The 23321-nt window shown below is 38.3% G+C and overlaps 1 protein-coding gene across 1 annotated transcript; it reads right to left on the bottom strand.

Annotated features, from left to right (window-relative positions):
- Window positions 1-14: 14 nt before the first annotated feature.
- Window positions 15-23206, bottom strand: PDIA3 (protein disulfide isomerase family A member 3). Its single transcript, XM_079127789.1, has 13 exons — window positions 22898-23206; window positions 16535-16613; window positions 14144-14261; window positions 10142-10249; window positions 8559-8688; window positions 4934-5050; window positions 4524-4649; window positions 3756-3938; window positions 2902-3010; window positions 1875-2003; window positions 1068-1147; window positions 526-583; window positions 15-284 (listed from the first exon to the last, which is right to left on the bottom strand). Exons 1-13 carry the CDS (start codon window positions 23062-23064, stop codon window positions 171-173), a joined length of 1518 nt encoding a protein of 505 aa, XP_078983915.1. The 5' UTR covers window positions 23065-23206; the 3' UTR covers window positions 15-170.
- Between the last annotated feature and the right edge of the window lie 115 nt (window positions 23207-23321).

Here is a 23321-nt window from a genome sequence, read left to right as displayed (position 1 = left end):
CAGTGCAGCTAAGAAACAGTTTAGATAAAATTTAACAGGATTCAGAGTATATCCATTCTGTCCTCTCAGCCCTGAGAGGTAATAATCCCATATGGATCCCATTCCTCCCCAATGGTTTTCCCATCTCTGGTAAAGAGTCCTTTTACAAAGTGGTATGTTTGGCTGCTGCTTTAGAGATCTTCTTGTGCCTTCTTCTTCTTCTTGGGTTTTTCTTCTTGAATTATAGGGGGATTTGTAGCTTCTCGTTGTAGATAGCTAATAAAATCATTTAATTCACGGCCACCCTAAAAAAAAAAAGATTACTCTGAAAATTTAACTTTTTAAAGAATCCTGGATTCTTCCCCCAATTGGAAGACTTTTGAGTTTGAAAAAGCACACTAGCAAACATATATTGCCATAAATGTTGAAAGAATTTCCAGTTAAACAGATCCAATGAAAGAACTGGATATGCGTGTGTGTGTGTGTGTGTGTGTGTGTGTGTGTGTGTGTGTGTATGTGTTTAGTGGGGGACAACAATGCACTTACTTCATATTTCTTTGGACTTAGCTTCTTGTTGGCTGGAGAGAAGTAGATGGTAGGAAAACTGGGGATAGAACAAAGAAGAATTTACTAATTTTTGGTTCTCAAGTTAACTCTTAATTCCTCAAGTTTCTGGGAATTCTCTTTATGATTTCAAATCTGATTAGATATTATTCTCCATCAGTGACTAAATTACATCTTAAAAACAAACAAAAAAAACCCCTTTATTTTATTTATTTGTTTATTCCTACGTGGTGCTGAGGATTGAACCCAGTGCCTCATATGTGCTAGGCAAGCACTGTAGCAAGACCCTGTCTCTAAATTAAAAAGGGCTGGGTATGTGGCTCAGTGGTTAAGTACCCTGGGTTCAATACCTGATACCAAAAAAAGAAAAAGAATAGGTGATTCTGTTCTCAATTTTAATATGAACATGAAAACCCCAAAACCATATCCAATAAAGAAACAGTTGTCTGGTAACTTACAAGCTTACTTTTTCTTGCCAATTACTTAGATGCTTGTGTTAATTTAAAACTTTTTAGTCCACTTACCCTCTGACTTCATATGGAGAAGGCACATCATTGGCTGTGGCATCCATCTTGGCTATGACAATATTTGGGTCTTTGCTGAGCTGTTAATAAAAAGGTTAGACCTTTATTTTTTATTTTTTCAGTATTGGGGATCAAACCCGGGCCTTAAACATGCTAGGTAGGTGCTACGACTGAGCTACAACCTTAGCCTAGTAAAGATTAGACCTTTAAATTTCAAGTTTTCAGTGACTGAGGCACATTTAGTCAGTTCAGGATTTTAAACAATCTCAGTCTTCAAACACCTGGTCAAGTTGCTGCTCAGATGGTAAGAGTGGTGATGCTTACAAATAGTACCCAACCTTCCAGCTTTCCTTTCTTCTACTGGCTCCTACTATAATGCCAGATACCTGGGAGGCTGAGACAGGAGGATCACAAGTTCAAGGCAAGCCTGGGCAACACAGTGAGGCCCCATCTCAAAAAAAAAAAAAAAGAAAGAAAGAAAACCCCTACTCATATACAGACACCTTTAAATTTACTTGGCCCAAATAAGACATTATAAGGGCTGATCCAAGTGTTTTAAAATAAAAAAACATATGAGTTCATATCACTATCAAACTTCAGAAGTATCTAGATATTTTTATCCATAATCTAGGTTGAGTCTAAAGAGTAGAAGGTTAAAGTGGGTATTTGAAGCACTACAGACTATACACAGTAGGGGGCAGTCAAGAGAGAGTGAGTGGTGGGGGGAATCTACCAGCACCTAAGGAATATTAATATTACATCAATTTCCCGCTCAAATTCTATCTTCAGAATAGGATTCAGACTTACCTTCTCTCCTAGTTCTTTATATTTGGGCTCCAGATTCTTACAGTGACCACACCAAGGGGCATAAAATTCAATCAGCACATCTTTATTTTCATTATTCACTATTTCATCAAAATTCTCTGCTACCACTACCTGGAAAACACAAAAGATTCTCTAGTTGTATAGTGAAGAATAAATACACTATTTGTTTCTGGATCCAATCCCTCTCAAATTTGATGTATGAGCCCTGAAAAGAGTCATGGAAAACAAATCATAGTTACAGGCTGTATTGAAGATTATCTTCATTTCCCATTAACCACCTCATTCTCATGTCTATCTTTCCAACTATGTTCAGAAAGTCACAGGAAATATTACTACCTAGCCATTCCTTAAAATAATTTCAAAGCTACAAAACTATTCCTAAGGGTTTTTTTTTAAATATATTTTTTAGTTGTAAGTAGACACAATACCTTTATTTTTATGTGGTGCTGAGGATCGAATCTAGGGCCTCACACATGCTAGGTGAGCATGCTACCACTGAGCTACAATCCTAGCCCTAAGGGTTATCTTGATCTATCTCAAAGAGTAATCAGCCCAGGAAAATTCTATGGTTTTATATTCCTGTCCCTAATGAATATTATGAGCTCTGCCATTGTTTGTTTATGACTTAAGGAGGTGGGGAGAAAACCAAAAACATCTAGCAAGGTCTCTGTTCAGATTCAGCATTTTTCAAATAAAGAGATGAGGAGGTGTGGGATATGGTGGTGGCACATCTGTAATCCTAGAAGCTCGGCAGGCTGAGGTAGGAGGATAGTGAATTCAAAGCCAGCCTTAGGATTGGCAAGGTGCTAAGCAACTCAGTGAGACCCTGTCTCTAAGTGAAATACAAAACATAGGTCTGGGGACGTGACTCAGTGGTCAAGTGCCCTTTAGTTCAATCCCTGGTACCCACCCCACCACCACCCTGGCCCCCTGCAAAAAAAAAAAAAAAAAAAAAAAAAAAAAAAAAAGGCAACTGCTGATACACAAAGTGAGGTTGTGAGTAGTGCACCTTTACAGGCCCATCATTGCTCTCTGGGATAGGCTCAGACTTCAAGTATCTCTTCAGGTTGCCATCAAAGTAATCTTGAAGAAACCTCTCAAGAGCCTTGCCATCACGCCTGCAATTGGAAAGTCAGGGTCAGATCTGTTTACTCCCATCACAGGATTAAAAGCAATTTCTCTGAATAATTCCTACATATTTTAGCTTCAGTTTCACAGCTGAAATAAAGGAGAGGACTCTATTTCTCAATACATGGAATTAGACTGAATGAGAAACAAATCAACTCATTTTATTTTCAATGTGTTCTTTGTGGATTAGGAAGTTCAAAAGGAAGAAACACTGGTCTCTTGGAGATTGATTTTATGAGACTGAAATCTGATTTTGTTGCTCTGGAGAACAGTGCCATTTATATCTTGTTTTACTGGTTGACTCAAAGATTTTTCTCTTGTCTTAATCCTCAAAGTGTCAAAGGTAAAGGTAAAAATTGGTCTGGGGTATTAAGATCTTTCCAATCCCCCTGTCTACTTTAGGCTCATGTGGTATTCTAGTAGAAAACACATTCTACTTGACAGGGAAGGGGGTTGGTTTCAAACTACATCAATCTCAAAGAGGTTCTCCATTTTTTTCTACTACTTCTAGTGGAGTGCAATCATATATAAATTCCAACCTGTCATCCTTTTGTTAGGGAAATAATTAAGAATCATGATCCTTAAAGTATCTATAAATGAACTGAGAAAATTGAGTCATAGGTCTTCCTATCTTCACATTTCAATGTTGTTCTTTATAAATTCTCAGTAGCATAAAAGGCTTTAACAGTTTTCTTGCAGAATCAAATCTGGAACCCATGTTAACTAGCAACTCACGAGAATTCCTCTTGCATGACAAACTTCTCTCCTTTTGCAGTTCTGATAGCAACAACAGGAACTTCGCCAGTAGTGCTCTCCAAGCCAAAATCAGACAATTCATGACTAAAGGTTTTACGGCTAGCTACAGCAAAGTTGAGTTTGTGTCCAGCATCCAGAAATTTCTTTGCCACCATCATTACTCTGTGAGAAACAAGAGATACTTTTGCTAAGACTATGCTAGGCTGGTAAAGAATTTTTGAGGTTAGAAAGCAAAGACCAGATTCTGTAGTTCTAGGCAGCCCCCTGAGATCAGTCTGAACTTGTGTTCCTGTGCACTAACACAGGAATATTGTATATTTCAATGTCTTACTGAACTTCACTGCCAAATTTGTGGTACCCCATCAACTGGTCCATTATCACTCTATCTTACTATATTATATAACTGTAGAAACTATTGCAGGCCTAATGACTGATCTGAAAAGAAAATTTCTAAGGGTAAAATGCACCAGGAGTTGTAGTGGTGTTTTAAGTGCATTTTACATCAAATTTACACCTTTTACTTTAAGGTTTAGAACTGTAGCATCACAAAGGAACACCTATGGAAGACATGCTCACCAGATTTTGGAAACAGTTTATGCTCTCTGTTCTTATGGCTTCACAAAGTGTTTGGACCTAAATGTTCCCATTCTTATCTGCTCTTACATCACATGGTAATAATACAATTTGAAGGAACTGCTAATACACTGGGTAAACTTGTTTGTAAAGGGAAAACATGATTCTTATTACCTGTTCCTCCAGTAGTTAGAACCTTTAGCATTCTTTTCATAGTCCACATCATAGTAAGCCATAAGTAAGTCCTTGCCCTGTATTAAATCTTTATTGTCTTCTGTCATGTGAGGACAGATACCAAAACTGAAATAAAATAATTAAAAACATTGATAATTTATAACTATATTATAGAATTATCACAAAATAACTATATCAATTATAAAGGAAGGTCATTTTCAACCTTTAGGACAATACTGAGCAATATACTGTACAGCACCACAAAAAATGTTCTAGGGCCTACAGATTATTGCTGTAATATACTTGACTTGTGTAGGCTATAAGCCACAGCATGGCTCTTCTTAATAACTGAAGTAAATAATCTGAAGTGAAGCAAAGAAATTTCAGACAAGGTATAAAGAGGTACTCACATGTTTTCCTGGATAAACTTTTTAATCTTGCTGCTAGTCAATTTCTGTTCTGTGTATGCCACACTTTTGTCTTCAAACTTGTTAGCAAGATGTGAAGGACGAAATAAGGTGATGCCCCTTTAAAAAACAAAAAACTTATCAGTGGATAGGGTAGCAGAGGACCTGGTCTCCTATTGTTCATTTAAAGTTCAGACTATCTACTTTTGCTGCTTTCACTAAGGACAAAAGAATTCTTTTTGGAACTGGGCACAGTGATGCATGTCTATAATCACAGTGACACAAAGGAGGGTGGGGCAGAAGGATTGCAGATTTAAAGTCGCTTCAACAACTTAGTGAGACCTTAAGCAACTTAGCAAGACCCTGGCTCAAAATAAAAAAGGGTTGGGGATATAGCTCAGTGGTTAAGCACCCCTGGGTTCAATTCCTGGTACCAAGAAAAAACAAACAAAACCCCCCTCTTTTCTGGGACCACAAACTTGGCAACATGACTTTCTCATCAATACAGAGATGACTAACCTCCTTGATCTTGAAGGTCATAATTGTGTATAAGGGTTTAATAACTTTGGGTTGGGAGATTAGAAGACTTTGGTTCCAATATTAGCTCAACCACTAATTTCAATGACATTGGACCAGAGGGTCAATTTAATTCCATGCTTAGGTTTTTTCCATCCCACTCAAAAGGGAGTTAGAATGGATGATTAATTTCCAAATCTTGAAAAATAGTAACAGAACCCAGTTTACCTCAAAGCCCAATATGTACAATAGTGTAAAGCAGAACTTGCTCTTATTGGAAACTAATCTTTCACTTGGTAAAAAAAAGCACTTCATTAAATATCTGTAAGAGCCCTTCCAGTTAAAAATGTAAGCAGGCATACAACCATGTACAATATTTAGCTTAAGTTCACATAAAATTCTTTTGTCCTAAATTTCTCCATCCCAATAAATCAGATTTAGAAAATTTTTTTTCTTTTTTCTTTTTTTTTTTGGATATAGGGAATTAAACCCAGGGACACTTAACCACTTAGCCACATCCCTAGCTCTTTTTATTCTTTTTAAATTGTGAGACAAGGTCTTGTTAAGTTGTTGAGGCTGGCTTTGAACTTGCAATTCTCCTGCCTCAGCCTCCCAAGCAAAAATTTTCTCTTGCTGGTACCACTCTGCCTCACATATTCAGCCAAACTTTACTAAATCCATTGTGACATGTAAGAAAACAAATACCATTAATGTTTAGCCTTTTGTTCACCTTAGGTTTGGTTCTGAGTCACAGTTTTTTTTTATCTAGTACCACCTCTCCAAGAAAACATGATGATTCTAATTACTGATATCTAGCCTCTAGTTTCTTCTTTATTCTTTCTCCCCCCACCACATACACCCCCAAACAATTTCATCACTCGCTTTTGGCTACATATTGGCGCCTGTAAGTCCTTATATCCCTTTCTCATTCTTCCAAAATATATATTTTTTCTTTTTGTGATGCTTGGAATCAATGCAGGGTCTCATGTGCTAGGCAAGTGCTCTGCCGTTGATTTATATCCCAACCCCCTTGTTCTTCAAATAGTTACCTAACTTTATGTCATTAAAACACAGGTATTTTCACAGGACACAGGGAAACTACATAGCAAAACTATATAGCAAATAAGAACCTAATATAAACAATGCTGAATGGGGATTTTTTTTTTTTAAAGCATGGTTGTCATTATCAGAGTAATTATTTTTAAGAACAAGCAATTCCAAACAAGATTTTTAATGATGCTATGATCTTGTTATACATGAGGAACTCAAGACACCTTTCCTATAAAACCTCTGTGAGGCTGGTAGACAGGTTTAGGTGGCAAACATGAGAGACAGTACAATTAACAAACCAAAAGTTAACAGACTGATGTGGTGTGCTAGCTAATAAGCCACTAGTGACTCCCCAATCATTTATACACCTGGTGTCTCAAACAAAGAAGTAGTAGAGACTAGTGATCAAACCTACCAATCTATAACCAGACTCTATTGCTCAAATTAAGTTCTGCCTCTTGCTAGCTGTGACAATCTAGGCAAATTACTTCTTTGTGTCCTTTTATTCTATAAAATGGAGATAACAATAAAACCTGTCTCATAGGGTTGTTAGGAGGATTAAATGAGTAACAGCAGTAAATGGCACATAGTAAACACATATTTTGTTAAATATAAATAAGTTAACATTAGCCCTTGACACATCTTTTACTTTATATGCCCACTCTGAGTGATCTCATCTAATCCCATGGTTATAATCATTTAACATGTGATTGACATGAAGGAATCGGGATATAGCTCAGTGATAAAGTGCTTGACTAGTCATTTACAGAGCCCTGGATTCAATCACCAGCATGGGGGTGGGGGGCACTTCTCCTGAATTCTAGTCTCTTTTATCTAACTATCCACTGGGTTATCACCATCTAGAAAACTCACAGTATCCAAAACAGATCTCATTATGGTTCCTTTCAAATTCATTTGTTTCCCAACTTGATGATTATTGATCCAGTCATCCAATTTGTTAGAAACTTAGACCTTGGATGTTCCCTTTTCACACATAGTTATGATTGAATCCTATTGCTTATATCCTTCCTATTGCTTATATCCTTCCCCTTGCTCCCCACATACCAGGGACTGAACCCAGAGGCACTTAACCACTGATCCATATCTCCAGCTCTTTTTAGATTCTCCTGTCTTGCCCTATTCTTCTTTCAAAACACTACTATGTGGGTCCCAGTAACTTTTTTACTTAAACTCAAAAATCTTTTTTTTTTTTTGGGGGGTGCTGGGGATCGAACCCAGGGCCTTATGCTTACAAGGCAAGCACTCTACTGACTGAACTATCGCTCCAGCCCCTCAAAAATCTTTCAATACTTCTCAGGTGTCTAAAAGATAAAAATCTAAACTCTTCTGTATAGCATTTAAGGTCCATAATTTGCTCTCTGCTAACCTCTCCAACTTTATCTTTCACTATGGTCTAGTTAACAAGCAGTAACCTAGTAGTCCTGCAGGTTCCAATATGCTGAGGCCATCTTATACCCCTGCTGCTTTATCTCTACTAATTAAAACAATTTTTTTTTTTTTTTTTTGGCAGTACCAGGGATCAAACCCAGGGCCTTGTGCTTGCAAGGCAAGCACTCTACCAACTGAACTATCTCCCCAGCCCTAACAAAAAATTTTTTTAAGAATAATTTTCATCCCAACCACCATAACCTGCTTGGAAAAACTCATCCTTCAAAAGTCACTTCCTCTATGAAGCTTTTTCTGATACCATTCCCCATCCCTCCTCCTTTCTGTATTCCCAACATATTCTGTAGACATTTTATATCATAACACATATAACATCCACTTATACCCATACGTATTTGTGTGTGTGTATGGTGCCGAGAAATGAACCTTGCCTTGCACTCACTAGGCAAGCACTCTACCACTAAGCTATACCCTTAGCCATACACTTAAACATTTTTATGTATATTTGCTTAAAGTCTCCTCTACTAGATGCCTTTTAGAAGCAACAATAGTTTCTAGCATTTAGGTTAATGCCTACCAAGTGCTCAATAAAACTTTTGGAAACAAAAGACATAAAAAATCACCAGTTACTAGGGCATTCAACTCAGTCACTTACTCTCCATTATCATCATACTCCTTCACCAGAGATTCAACATTGGTGTGCGCAAATCGATAGTTATCCCTCAAGTTGTTGGCTGCTTTTAGGAATTCAGAGTGTGCTTCACTGAATAAATCCTTGAAAAAACCTACATTGAAAATGTCAAACACAAAAAAACAATAAGTGCTAAGAGATAGTCAAGACTTATTTGCTTGTTTATTTTATTTATTTATATGGAGCTGGGAACTGAATCCAAAGGCCTTGCGCACTCTATGTGAGTGCTCACACCTGGTAATTTCAGTTCTGATTGGTAATTTTCAGCTGTACATACTGAGTGCAAGACTTTTAAATTTTTCTGGTGGTTTTTTTTTTTTTTTTGCAGTGCTGGGGATCGAACCCAGGGCACTGTGCTTGTAAGGCAAGCACTTTACCAACTGAGCTATCTGCCCAGCCCCAATTTTTCTGTTTTTCAGGTCTGCTTTGTGATGACTACCTGGGATATATGACACAATATTCAGGATAAGAATTCTTCCCCAACCCTGTAAAGAAATATTTTTGAGATGGCCAAGGGAAAGGATTTATCAGAGTTCAAGTCTTCATTCTACTTTTCCAAAATAGAATAAATCTGAGCAAATCATTAACTTTCTTAGTTTCTGGAACAACATCAGGTGTTAGAAGGATTAAATTAGAAAATATGTCAAAATAATCTATAAATAACTTATTTTTTTCTATGTGTTATCTTTAAAATTTCAAATCCAGAAAAGTGGTTGAAACATAAATGTCTAATAAATGCCTACTTATTGTTACCTCCTTATAAAATATACAGAATTAGTAAAACCCAGAAAAATGGCTTGGCTTTTACTCAAATTTAAATGATAAATCAGAAAATTATTTTATTATAGTAATTAGGAAATTAAAAGAAGCACAAACACATGCATACATATTTAAATTTAATTTTCAGTAAAACATATCCTATGTCACATTTAGAAACAAGAGCAAGACTAGTCCCTCTTTTCTGGCTTCCTGTTCACCATGATCTCTCTCTCTCTCTCTTACAAGATAGCTATAAAAATGTGACAAATCCTAGCAATTTGTTTCTTAAAATTTTAATTCCCCTATTATTGTGAAAACAGCATACACGAGCTAGTTATTTATTTCCTCTTGCCTTAAAACCTTATTTTCAGTCACACCTACCTACTAAAGGAGTTAAATCTCAGAATTTAAAAAGTGATAGAGCAAGGTGTGGTGCTGTGCATCTGGTAATTTCAGCTCTGATTGGGGATTCTGGGCAGCCTGGGCGACACAGCAAGAACTGTAATCCCACCCCACCCCACCCCAAAAACAAAAACAACACACAGTCGAAACACCTTTTTCTTCCATATTATAGTAATGCTGACCCAATACTATCAGTTATTTTTTTAAGCTGCCAATGGGGACTGAACCCAGGGTACTCTGTCACTGTCCTACATCCCCAGTCCTTTATATTTGGAGACAAGATTTTGCTTAGTGGCCCCAAACTTAGTGATCCTCTTGTGTCAGTCTCCCGAATAGCTGGGACCAAATTGATGATTTTGTGGCATAATGAAATATTTGCTACTTACCCACTACAGAGGCATCTTTATCACTAATGAACTTCTTAAATTCTTCCTCAGTCCTAAGAGGCACTGAAGCTGGTCCTGCCTGCTTCTTCAGGTGGCTGACAATTCCATCTTAGAAGATGAAAGTTACAGAAACACAATTAACTTTGAATTTTTGAGAAGGTAATTATTCATACAATTCAAAATTCAAAAAGTACAAAAGGGGAAACAATGACGTTTTCTTCCCACCCTTGTCCCTAGTCAACCAGTTTCTTCCACGTAGGATAAGATTTCAGTTTCTTGTATAACCTTCCAAATTTTTTTTTTCTTTCTTTTTTTTAAATGGGAAAACAGAGGCACTAGAAATGTGCTGCATATGGTGGCGATTGCAGAGCAGCATTCACTTGCCAAAACTCAGTGGACCAAGTACTTTATTTTTTAATCAATCTGTCTATTATTGTGGTGCAGGGGATCACACTCAGACATGCTAGGCAAGTACTCTACCTCTGAGCCATATCCTTAGCCCCCTCCAAACATCTTATGCACAAATAAGCAATTACATATTTATTCTTTTTTTCTCTCAGAATAGCAGCATATACATATGCTATTCTTTATTTTTATTATTTTGTTTAACATAGTTTAGAGGTAATTGACATCAACACATAAAGAGCGACCTCAACCTTTTATTAGTTACATTGTGTTTCACTGAATGGATGTACTATAATTTATTTAACCTGCTACAAAGGATAGAAATTTGTTTCCAAGCTCTTGCTGCTACACATGATTCTGTATTAAACAACCTTGTATTAATACATACAGAGTATATCTACAAGGCAAATTCCTGTAAGTGGGTTAACTGGTTGAAGTGTGTATATATTTATAATTATTAAACTGCCCTCCAAAGAGATTCACCTATTATTTTTAACTTCTACTACCAAGTAAATTCTAGTGCCTACCACATAAAACCTTTAGTAAATATCCATTTTGCAAATAAATTAAATGAATAGACAAATCCCTATTCTCAAGCAATGCATAGTCACCTGTAACCTTAAATTTTTAAAACAAAACAAAACAAAACAAAAAAATGCAGGGACTTGGTTAGCTTATACTGGAATATATAAACTATATATGGGGAATCGCTCCTGTATAGGAACCAGCCAAAATTGCACTTTCTTACAGAGCACACTGGGCTGGGTAACTAAAAACATTTTAAAAAGATCATCACATATTGAATACATGTGCTTGAAATAATCACACTGGTACAATCATGTCAATTCAAAAAATTTAAATACATATATTAAAAAACATACACACAGGTTGTAGATATAGCTAAGTGGTAGTGCACTTGCCTCACATGCTTGAGGCCCTGGGTTTGATCCCCGGCACCACAAACATACAGGCGCATGTGCGCGTGTGTGTGTGCACACCCAGAGGCCTAGTAGGCAGACCAATAGTCGGCCAGGCCATTATTCCACTTCCTCCTAGGGGCCACTAAGACCATTTCCAAGTACAAAACACAGGTCAGATGTGCTACTTCTCCATGATATTCTACATCTTCCACTCCTTTCTTTTCTAAGTACTATCATGATTTCCTAAGACAGTACTGTTTAACTCTTTCAACATGACTGAATTACTTTTTCCCCCTTCATCTTCTTCTATTTATGGATATTTCAAAAAAGATTTTCCCTCAGAGAGATTTTATCAATAGATTAGTTGAAACGGGATATGAATTATTTAGTCCTCAAGGTAGCTGCCATCACTATGTCAGAACATAAATTGTAATAAACCGAACATCTAAAATTCTCTGGAAGGCAAAATGGGACTGCTGAGTAATCAGTTTAAACAGGAAGCAAAAAGCAAGGTTCTTAGAGGTTGCACATGAACAAAACAATCCCTCTTGGCCAAGACTTTATAAATAAGTAGTCAAACATCTGACCTCCTGGTTAGATGCTGAGACATTCTCCATAAAAACTCTATGTGAAAGCCCAAGTGGGAATATTTACCTAGCAGCATTGTGGCTGGATCCATCTAGTTTAGTTAAGACCTGACCAAGTTCTGAAAAAAAATGTATCAATAACTATTAGCCATACCCTTGATTAAACTGATAAAAGCTGAATGTTAAAAATTTGAGTGTTGGTTAAGAGATCTCAGTTGGGCTAAAATACTTATTCATGCATTCTGCAAAGAATTATTGAGTATCCACTATATGGTGGAGAGTCTATGTGCTGGGAACAGAACTGTAAACAAATCAGAGGTTTTACTTTCTTGACAATATAGTAAGTTTCCAAATAAATATGCAATTAAAAAAATATCAAATAGTAGCCAGGTGTGGTGGTGCACATCTGTAATACCAGAGACTTGGGAGGATGAGGCAGGAGGATCTCAAGTTTGAGTCTGCTTTATTAGAAATTTAATGACATTCTTAATGAGTTAGCAAGACCATGTCTCAAAAAAAAAAAAAAAAAAAAAAGCTGGGAAGCTGTGATATAGCTCAGTGGTAAAATGCCCCCGAGTTCAATCCTAGTACCAAAAAAATAAATTAAAAAATAAAATTAAAAAATCGGAGAGTAATCAGTGCTATGCAGAGGATTAAGAGGTTGATGAGATTAGACCTCTTGGGATCAAATTTAAACCATGATCTGAGTAACAAAGGAGCAAGCCATTCAAACAAGAGGAAAGATCATTTCAGGCTGTGAATACAGGAAGGGCAAAGGGCCTAAGGTCAAAACAATCTTGAGGTGGAATCAGTTAGGCAGGGGTCATCTCCCCTCCCCTCTAATGGGCACTGAACCCAGAGGCCCTCTACCCCTAAGCCACACCTCCAGCCCTTTATGCTTTGAGACAGGGTCTCACTAAGTTAACTGAGGCTGGCCTAGAATTTTTGATCCTCCTGATTCAGTCTCCCAAATTCCTGCGATTACTGGCATGTGCAGCAAGCACCTGGCCAGGGGCCATGTTTTGCAGTGCTTTGTATATGAATAAAATTTCCTATCTCCTAAAATCCCCAAACTTATTTCCTCTTAGACTTTTATTATGGAAAGGTAAAATATACAGAATTATGTAATAAACACAAGCTGAAACTCTATATGATGACGTAAGAATTCTTTTTCTTGTTAACTGAGTTCTACAGGATTGAGCTGCCACTTAACCTCTCAAACTTCACCTTTCATCCTTGCTAATCAATTTCTGACCACACGGTATTTCTGGGCCTCCAACCCAGCAATTTTAGTCATACTTTGCAGCCTCTTTGCACTTGCTTTCCCTGTGCCTAAAAAGCTCTGAGATCTTCTCATCCGTGGCTCCTTCCTATCAGGTTTCAGCTCAAAGGTTTCTTTCCTGACCACCCTATTACTATCAATTCTCCCACCCCCAATACCATCACGTAGTCTGGTTTTATTTTTCTTCTTTAATGTTTTCATTACTATTTCAATTTATCCCATCTACACACATTTTTGACTTCTTAAATTGTTACGAAATATACATAATATAAAATTCACCACTTTAACTACTTTTAAGTATACAGTTTTGTGGCATTAGGTATATTCATACTGTTGTACAACCAGGTCTCTAAGCAGGTGTTCTACCAGTTAGCTACATTCCCTCCCTTTTTTTTTTTTTTAAAAGTGTGGGGTGTGAGATGAGATGGTTATTCATATATATTTTTATAGCTTGTTTTTTGCTTTCTTCCATTTATCACCCAGAATGTGAGCACCACAAAAGTGAAGCTTATCTGTTTTGTTTATCAATAACAAGCACCTAGTATGTAGAATATCTGGCATCAAGTAAGTACCCAATAAATATGTATTAAGGGCTTGGGTTGTGGCTCAGTGGTGGAGTGCTTGCCTAGCATGTGTGAGGTACTAAATTTGATTCTCAGCACCAAATAAAAAAGAATAAGTGCCCTCCTAGATGAGGAATTTTTAAGATTAAAATATGTTACGTAGAAAAACACAATCTCATGTTTCTACTGCCGAAAACAAAGTATTTAACAAATTCAGTTTCCCGGCTATAATCCAGGATCCTTACCGGCAGTCCTAGGCCCATCATAAGCACCTGCTTCTTCACCATCTCTAAATATCTTCAGGGTTGGATAACCACTGACTCCATACTTATTACAGGTTTCTGTGTTGGCAGTGCAATCAACCTAAAGATTAAAATGCAAATTATTTTGAGATTCAAATACCTGCTGTATTCCCAAAATATTAGAACTGTTAAATCATCAGAATATCAAGCAATTCTTGGCATACATACCACAGAACATTAGATTTTTTGGGGGTACCAGGGATTGAACTTAGGAGCACTCAACCATTGAGTCACATCCCCAGCCCTATTTTATATTTTATTTTAGAGACAGGGTCTCACTGAGTTGCTTGGCGCTTGCTGTTGCTGAGGATGGTTTTGAAATTGAGATCCTCCTGTCTCAGTCTCCCCAGCCTCTGGGATTACAGAAGTGCACCACCACACACTTGTATATGAATAAAATTTCCTATCTCCTAAAATCGAACTGAACATTAGATCTTAAAGGTAGACTGGTGTTGGTTTAATTGGTGCTGTTCAAGAAGCATGTGTAAGTATTGATACCTTAGACAGATTGTCTAAAAGATTCTTTAAAGTTTAGACTCCTGGGTTTCATACACGACACTAAAAGTACTATTTAAATTTTGCTCTTGGAGTCAGTCGTCTAAAGCAGTGGTCTCTACCTTTTTTTCTGCTTCAGAACACGTGAGGGGGGAAAAATCACTTAAATTTTCAATAGTGGCTTACTTCTTTTTCCTTTATTGCAGTGCTAGGGTTCAAACTCAGAGTGTCACACATACCAGGCAAGTGTTCTCCCACTGAGTTACACCTTCAGGCCCAATGGTTGGATAGCCACTGACTCCAGGTATTTGTCCATTACTTGGGTAATGATTATTATCAAAGGGATATATGAATGAATACACATAATCAAATAGCTGGAATGGGGTATAACTTAATTTTGCAAATCATCTTAAGAATTGTTAGCAAGGGTATCAATACCTAAACATGCTCCCTGAATTAGTTAGAACCTAGGCTAAATCACAGCATTATAGAGCAAGTGAAAATTATCAAGAAGAAAACAATTTCCATCTATTTAGCTACTTATTCCAAACAAGGCAGTACATATATTATTATCTCACTTAATTTTTACAGGATTCTGAGGTATGATCCATTATGTTCTAAGATAGGTAAACCAAGATCCAGAATATTAACACATTTATAGTCACACAAAGCAGAAATTAAATTGTGATTACACTTTCTTCCCCTATGGCAAGCTGCTTGACATCAGGATTAAACGTAGTTTCCAGAAATAGCCATATATATGTATGTATATTTGAGGTTGACAGAAATATGAGCTTTTAGAGTAGAACAACTATGAGTTTACTACAGAACAATGCCAAGTTCTTGAAACATTACTTTAACTGTAGAAAACAAATACCAAGTTTATATTTGACTAATTGGTTACATACTCATGCCACTTTCCTATTCACTGTGAATATCATATGGAAGTTTAGGAAATTCATTTACTCAATAACTTTCCTCTAACCTTCATAGTTGTACTTTTACTGTTTATATTTGCCCCTTAATTCCTATTTATCATATAGTTTCTTTCTTTTTCTAAGTACTGGGGATTTGAATCCTGGGTGCTTCACCATGAAACAACATTTCTATGCTTTTCCGAGACAAGGTCTCACTAAGTTGTCTAGACTGGCCTCAAACTTGTCTCCTACCTCAGTCTCCCGAGTAGTTGGGATTACAGGTGTGTGCCACCATGCATGGTTACCCTATAGTTTCTTTCTTTTTTAAAAAAAAAAAAAATGATGTGGAATTTGTGATTAAAAAAAAAAAAAAAATTTAAATACATTTTTTTTAGTTGTTGATGGATCTTTATTTTCTTTATTTACTTATATGTGATGCTGAGAATCGAACCCAGTGCCTCACACATGCTAGGCAAACGCTCTACCACTGAGCTACAACCCAGCCCTATAGTTTCTTTTTCTTTTTTTGGTACCAGGGGTTGAACTCAGGGACACTCAACCACTGAGCCACATCCCCAGCCCTATTTTGTATTTTATTTAGAGGCAGGGTCTTACTGAGTTGCTTAGCACCTCACTTTTACTGAGGCTGGCTTTGAACTCTGGATCCTCCTGCCTCAGCCTCCCAAGTTGCTGGGATTATAGGTATGTGCCATCGCCCAGCCCTACAGTTTATTTCTTATGCCAATAATTTCCTAGTCTTTTATTTTTTTGACACCATAATTAATACAATAGTCAGATTTGTCCATAAATTAGTATTCACCCTTCTTAGCACCATAAGAGTAGAGAAAATGAATGTTAATTGTATATACTATTATTTTTAAAATACTTCATACCTTTTAAGGAAGAATCCACTTTTACTCACCTTTGCTAGTGGAACTATTCCTTTTAATCTGGTAGCTGCTGCTTCATACTCAGGGGCAAGCCTCTTGCAGTGTCCACACCTATATAAATGTAAAAAAGTCAATTCTCAATTTAATCCTACAATTTTTAAAATGTCTCTCTAGGAAGAATCTCAAACTGTAACACTATTTTTGAACTACTAGATGCTTCCCAACGCAAAAACATCACTCAAGTATTATCATTATTGCCAATTTAAACCAGAGCTCTCAGAAGATAAAGGTCTTATCTGAAGCCCAGGTAGACTCTATAACATTGGCATAGTCCAAGGGCAACATCTATTTTCTGAACTGAAAGTATATTGTGCCAGGCACAATGGTGCATACCTACAATCCACTGCGGAAGCAGGAGGATTACAAATTCAAGGGCACCTTGGGCAATTTAGCAAACCCTGTTTTAACAGGGCTGGGGATGTAGCTCAGTGGTAGTGTGCCCCTAGGTTCAATCCCTAAGGTGGCCAAAAAACAAGAGTCCTGGAGATTATAGTCAGAAGTGTAAGTCAAACTAAAGAGGGAAAGGATTCAAGCCCATCTGACCAACTAAAGAGGTTAAAATGAAATGAATAATTCCAATTCTGGCAGCATTCCCTGAAGGAAGGTACATTTTCCCTTAGGAAACCGGCACTTTGGTTCTTAAAAATATAGTGACTAAGGAGTTTGGGAGTGGTAGAGCTCTTGGCTAGCATGCACAAAGCTCTAGGTTCAAGCCTTAGCACCTCTCTCACACACACACATACCAAAAGTGATTGAAACCTTACAAGGTCCCAAGCATAATACTCTTTAGGAATCAACATGGGCATAGTGGTACATGACTGTAAATCCCAGTTACTCAGGAGGATGAGGCAGGAGGATCACCAGTTTGAAGCCAGCCTGGGGAACTTTGGAAGACCCTGTTTCAAAATAAAATAAAAGGGGTAGAATGCTTGCCTAGCCTGCACAAAGGTCCTAGATTTAATTCTCAGGTCAGGGTGGGGTACACAACAACAATAAATTTCCTTGTCTCCATTTACAATGACTCTTTTTGACCAGAAGCACAGTTTGAGGGGTAATGGAAAACAAGGTCCAAAAAGCACTCATTTAATATTAATAGGTACTCTATCAGCTTACTAGAGGCCTTTTTATTCTCAACAGACTTTCAACACAGTATTAGAATGATATATTTAAGATGGCAAGCCTGAATTTTAGTTACACATTTCACCTGCCTATGAGAACTGTTAAAAGCATGTAAACTGACTACTTTTCCCAGAGGGCCACTAGAAGCACCTGGTCCTCTGCCCGAAAGGTCTAACAATCCCACAGGTGCATTGTACATGCAATGGGGTAATATATTTTTATCAGTGCATGGCTAGCACCAGCTGTACATCATCTTTTCAAAAGTCAATGGGTTGCACAGGGATCACTTTGAGAATGTTAAGGAGTTCTGCAACCTTCCCAGAGAGCAAAAATAGAAAACAGAAGAAAAAATTAGGGAAGGAACATGAACTAATATAGTTTACTCCTAAAATTATTTAAGTCAAAGGACTGTAAGAGCTTATATTCTCCAAGGTTTTCAGAGTCCTATTAAAAATCTATTATGAAAGAGTTTAAGCAAAGGAAGAGTGATGAAAAGGAAGATTGTAATAGTCCATGCTACAGGGTCACATATATATTTACTAAAAGTATAAAAGGCTTAAGTGATAAACACCAAGTTCAGGATGGGGGAGGCATTAGATGGAAAAGAAGTACACAGGGGGTCTCAACTGTATTGATTTTGTTTTTTAGACTGAGTGGTCTTCTCGACTGAGTTTCAGGGCAGCTTTGTATAAGGAATAGTATATTAAGGAATAAATGATATTTCTTATATAGTACTTTATAGATGCATTTTTTCCCCGAAGTTGAGATGTGTCTTACATTCATATTATACTCTCAATGGCAGCATTTCTTTCTTAGTGAGACATAATGGTTCCTCTCTCAGTGACAACTCAGATGTATTTGAAGTATGTCATTTACTATATCCTCTGTATTCCTTTAATCTTAAATAATAAACTAAAAGTTAGTATACTTGGGTTGTAACCAAAGCACACAAATTCCAATTGATTCAATGTAATAAAATAACCAATTTACCTGAGAAATCCAGGTTTGGTGGAACATAAAAAGCATTCAAAGGTTTTTAGGAATGCATTTCAGGACTGGTGACATAGCTTGCCTAGCATACTCAATACTCAAGGCTCTGGGTTCAATCCCCAGTAGCACATGTACTTTAAAAAAAGCATTTTAAAGAGTGTGAGAATTGCCAGGCATGGTGGTGCACGCCTATAATCCCAGTGGCTCAGGAGGCTGAGGCAGGAGGATTATGAGTTCAAAGCCAGCCTTAGCAATTTAGGGATGCACTTAGCAACTTGGCAAGACTGTCTCCAAATAAAATATAAAAATGGGCTGGGGATGTGGTTCAGTGGTTAATCACCCCTGAGTTCAATATTCTGTACCAAAAAATGAGTGTGAGAACTGGGTAGGGTGCCAGACACAGTGGTGCACTCCTATAATCCCAGTGACTCAGAAGGCTAAGGCAGGACTACAAATTTGAGGCCACCTTGGGAAACAACCCTCTCAAACTTAAAAAATAAAAAAGGCTAGGAATGTACCTCAGTGAAAAATTGCCCCTGGTTCAATTTCTAATAATGAGAAAACAGAGAGAGGAGGAGGAAAAGGTGGAGATGATATCTTCAGAGAACTATGAAGACTTTTTTTGAGATCTAATAAATGTGAATGTATGTATGGGTATAATGACTGTGTTAGCTATATATAGGGCTGACAGGAAAGGAAAAAGCAGAGGCAAGAATAGAGCCACCTAGCTGGGCGTGGTGGCGCAAGCCTGTAATTCCAGGGATGCGGGAGGCTGAGGCAGGAAGATCGCATGTTCAAGGCCTGGCTCAGCAACTTAGTGAGACTATGTCTCAAAAAATAAAAAGGGGCTGGGGATATGGCTCAGTGGTTAAGTGGGTTCAATCCCCAGTACCAGAAATAAAAGAACAGAGTCACCTAGAAGATAATATATTTCACACAGCAAATAATGAAAATCTGGACCAGAAAGGCAGAAATGAGAATAAAATGACAGAAGAGAGGTTTCTGTTGACTTTCTATTGTAGTAACTGTCAAGGCTAAATCAATGGAGTTAGTAGTTTCACCTTGAAGAGAAAAAAATTGTACAAAATAGCTATTAGGTCAGACCGGCTGATGACAAACCTACATGCAAATAAAAAAATATTCATGGAACATTAAAATAAAAATTATGTATGATGACAATGAGAATTCCCATGGATGCAGGGAAAAAAACCACATGAGGTGTGAGCTGCAAGGCTGGGACTAAAAGCCACTGCTCTAAGCATCAGCAATATCCCTAAGTTCAACAAATGCACAAAAGGCATTTCAGTGAGGCTGACCAAGATTGCCCTCTTCAATCTGACAGGAATGGAAGTCAAGTAGAATTTATGGAAAATCGGGGTTATACAGATCTATCAAGATCTACCATGATCTCTTTCACCCATCCCTAGGCAATATTAAAACACAAAGAATCCACCTACCCTCAGGGATGGTACCTAGGGTCAATAATTCTTCACCCAACAATCATTATTTCATGGCTGCCATGTGCCAGATGCTATTATTTTAACATCTGATAGAAAAATCTATAGTCCTTTCCCTATAGGAACACCAGTCTGGTAGAAAGATCAACTGGTTAGTTGTCGAGGGAAGGAAAAAGTGATTTATAAGCTAAATATTGATATTAAAAAGATTAACTGGCAGTGTGTGTGTGTGTGTGTGTGTGTGTGTGTATAACCCGAGTAAAGAAATAAACAGCATATATTAAAAAAAAATATTATGGTGGATATGATGGTGCACACCTGTAATCCCAGCTACTTGAGAGGCTGAGGTAGAATGATCACAAGTTCAAGGCCAGCCCAGGTAATTTAGAAGATCCTGCCTAAAACAAAAAAGGGCTGGGGATGTAGCACAGTGGCAGACCACTTGCTCAGTGTGCATGAGCCCCTAGGTTCAGTCCCCAGTACCACAGACACATACAAATGTATTTCATTTTATTTTATCCACATAATCCTTTTCTTTTCCCAGTGCGGGGGATCAAAACTCATGCATGCTAGGCAAGTGTTTCACCATGTAATTATATCCCCAGTCCCACATATCCTACTAGGAACACTGTATATCAAATATCATTATTAGTGTTAGAAAGTAGGAAAGTCAATTGGGGCTGTGGTTTAGTGGTAGACCACTTGTCCAGCATGAGCAAGGCCTTGGGTTCCATCCTAAGCACTACAGGGAGATTTAAAAAGTTTAGAGGGTGGCACAGAAATCTACACCATAAGTAGATGTTCAGGATTTAAAATTAACACTGATTAATATATTTTTGAAAATTATTATATTTAATGGGGCTATTTATCCTTCCCCTGTAGAAATTCAGATAATCCTATCTTTATAAATGTATGCATGATTAACTTCATAATGGAAACCATAGTCTACAAAGTAAACTTCAAACAAATCTTTCACTTTCACTTGTAAAATGAAAGTGGAAAAAAACCTAAAGAGAAAAAGAACTTGCTCAAAATAGGATTATTTTACTCTTAATAAGGAATCTTCAATTGTTTCTAGCAGGAGATGGTACTTCTGATCTGTGCAAAGGAGAATAGCAGTAAGAAAACACTTCCAGATGACATGTTAATAAATAAAAATAGAGGAGGAAATAAAGACATTATCAATAGGAGACTTCCTTGACTCTAAATCACTCATTCAGAAAGCTGATCCTTCTTTCTGGCATTGCAGAAGATGACCTTATCTTCTAAACCAATTAAAAGCAGACACCACAGCAGAAGTCTGCCCAATTCTTGGGATAGTAGGGTGCATGATGGGATATGTAGTTTTAAGGGAAGCACGTGCAACAATTTAAAGTAGAAAAGAATGCCTTTAATTGGAAAATTTAAAAATTTTGCTTTAAACTAATAGTCTAATGGCCCAGAATTCTCCAACAATTCCTAAACTGTTATATGACCCCTAAAGTCAAAGAACCACCCAGTGGCATCCCCTCAAAATGAACAGCATGACTATATAATTAAGAGTTATTTCCAAAGGAGAACATGAGTTCTAGAGATGTATAAATACTTATCTATAATATGTAATCAGTCCTGTCAGCCACAAGAATGCCCTGGCCACAAAATGTGTCACAGGCTGAAAATACAAGTGGACACTTCTAACACATCCTTTTGATTCAGGTGGTCTTTACTATAGGACTTTTGAGTGTGACTCTGAACAAGTCAGCTGAGCTGAAGAAGTGAAGACCTGAATCAGAAGTAAGTAAAAGTTATACACTAACTTTGTTGTTTTACTGATAATTTTGAATAGTCTTTAACTAAGGGTCGTTGTGCCAGGAGGGGAAAAATTAAGTATTATAAGTAGCATGGATCCACTGAGCTTTACAATAATTACGGTCTGCTCTGGTAAGATATGAAGCGAACGCCACCACCACTCAGGATGACAGGGTCTGAAATCCTATTTGCTCTCCCTTCCCCTCCAGACATATTTTAATTCTACTCTAAGGAATTCACTCTTGTTGGGTTAAGTTACCCTAAAACAGGAGGATTCCTCTTAATACTGGCTACTTTTTCAGAAATCCTAATTAAAGCTGACAATGGTCAGATTCTGATGGAAATTATTCTTGTTCACCAAGCCTTTCTTTTTTGTCAGAGATCTCTGCCAGTGCTGAGAAATAAATGATGAGCTTAATGTAAAAACTGTAGGCAATGGACAAAATAATTGCCTGCCTCAAGAAAGCACTTATGACCATTCTGCAGTCACTGACTGATTGACCTTGGATAGAAACCAACCGCCGTGGGTCTGGGGGCTAGAAGAAAGTAAATAGCTTGGGGGCCCAGGACCTCTATGCTTTGCCGAAACGTTCGCTTCTCTCCAAGGCTTCGGGATGCCTCCTCTGCAGAGTGGAGAGCTTTTATACTGACTCACCTAGAGACTGAAGATACATATGGAGGGGGAGGGGATGGTTAAACCCTCTGCAAATAGGAAGTACCGCAAGAACTCAGAGGTATGGATGTGGCCCTGCGCGAGAAAAGCCATCGAGTTTTTCTTCCGGGGTCTTGCTCCCAGGCGATCCATGGCGACTCCTCCGCTTTCGACAAAGCACCTTCCAGCTTCCTGGGGATGGGAACTGGCCGGCAGCAGCCTGGCCCGCTGGAATGATGGAGGACGCCGAGGCTACGTAGGCCCTACCGTTCCGCGCCCTGCCCCAGGCCCAGCTGGCCCTCCCTCCCACCCCGGCAGAGTGGCCTCACCAGGGCGCGAAGAACTCGACCAACATGAGGCCGGCAGATCCCGTGTCGGAGATGCGACTCTCGAAGTTGTCGTCCGTGAGTTCCAGCACGTCGGAGGCAGCGGCAAGACGAGCCGCAGCGAGTATGAGCGCCACGCCCGGGAACGGTACTAGGCGGCGGAGGCGCATGGCGGTGAAGTGAGGCGAGGGCGGCCGGGAGGGTTGGGGCTCGGCGTGGGCTGCGGAGGTCCAGCCGACTACCACGCACCGGCTGCCTGTGCTCGCGCGTCTGGCCCAAGCGGACCTGCAGCCGGAGGTCCCAACCCCCTAGCCCGACTCGGGCCGCAGTGTGGCAGTCGTTGATTGGCTGCCTGGTGTCTGCGTCGAGCGGGCGGGACCAGCTGGTAACTGCCGAGTGGCTGAAGCGCGGGGCGGGGCCGAGACTG

Source organism: Sciurus vulgaris (genome assembly GCF_902686455.1).
Source record: "Sciurus vulgaris genome assembly, chromosome: 2".
Classification (NCBI taxonomy): domain Eukaryota; kingdom Metazoa; phylum Chordata; class Mammalia; order Rodentia; family Sciuridae; genus Sciurus; species Sciurus vulgaris.
The sequence above is the reverse complement of the archived record's forward strand: the minus strand, read 5'-3'. Positions and strand labels throughout refer to the sequence as shown.

Bases quoted from the DNA above. Each gene is read 5' to 3' on its own strand.
- PDIA3 (XM_079127789.1), bottom strand. From the start codon at position 23,064: ATGCGCCTCCGCCGCCTAGTACCGTTCCCGGGCGTGGCGCTCATACTC. The intron at 10,250-14,143 runs GTAAGGATCCTG...TCATCTTCTAAG, and splicing joins TGATGGGCCTAGGACTGCCG to ATGGAATTGTCAGCCACCTG. The intron at 285-525 runs GTAAGTGCATTG...TTTTTTTTTTAG, and splicing joins TAAGTCCAAAGAAATATGAA to GGTGGCCGTGAATTAAATGA.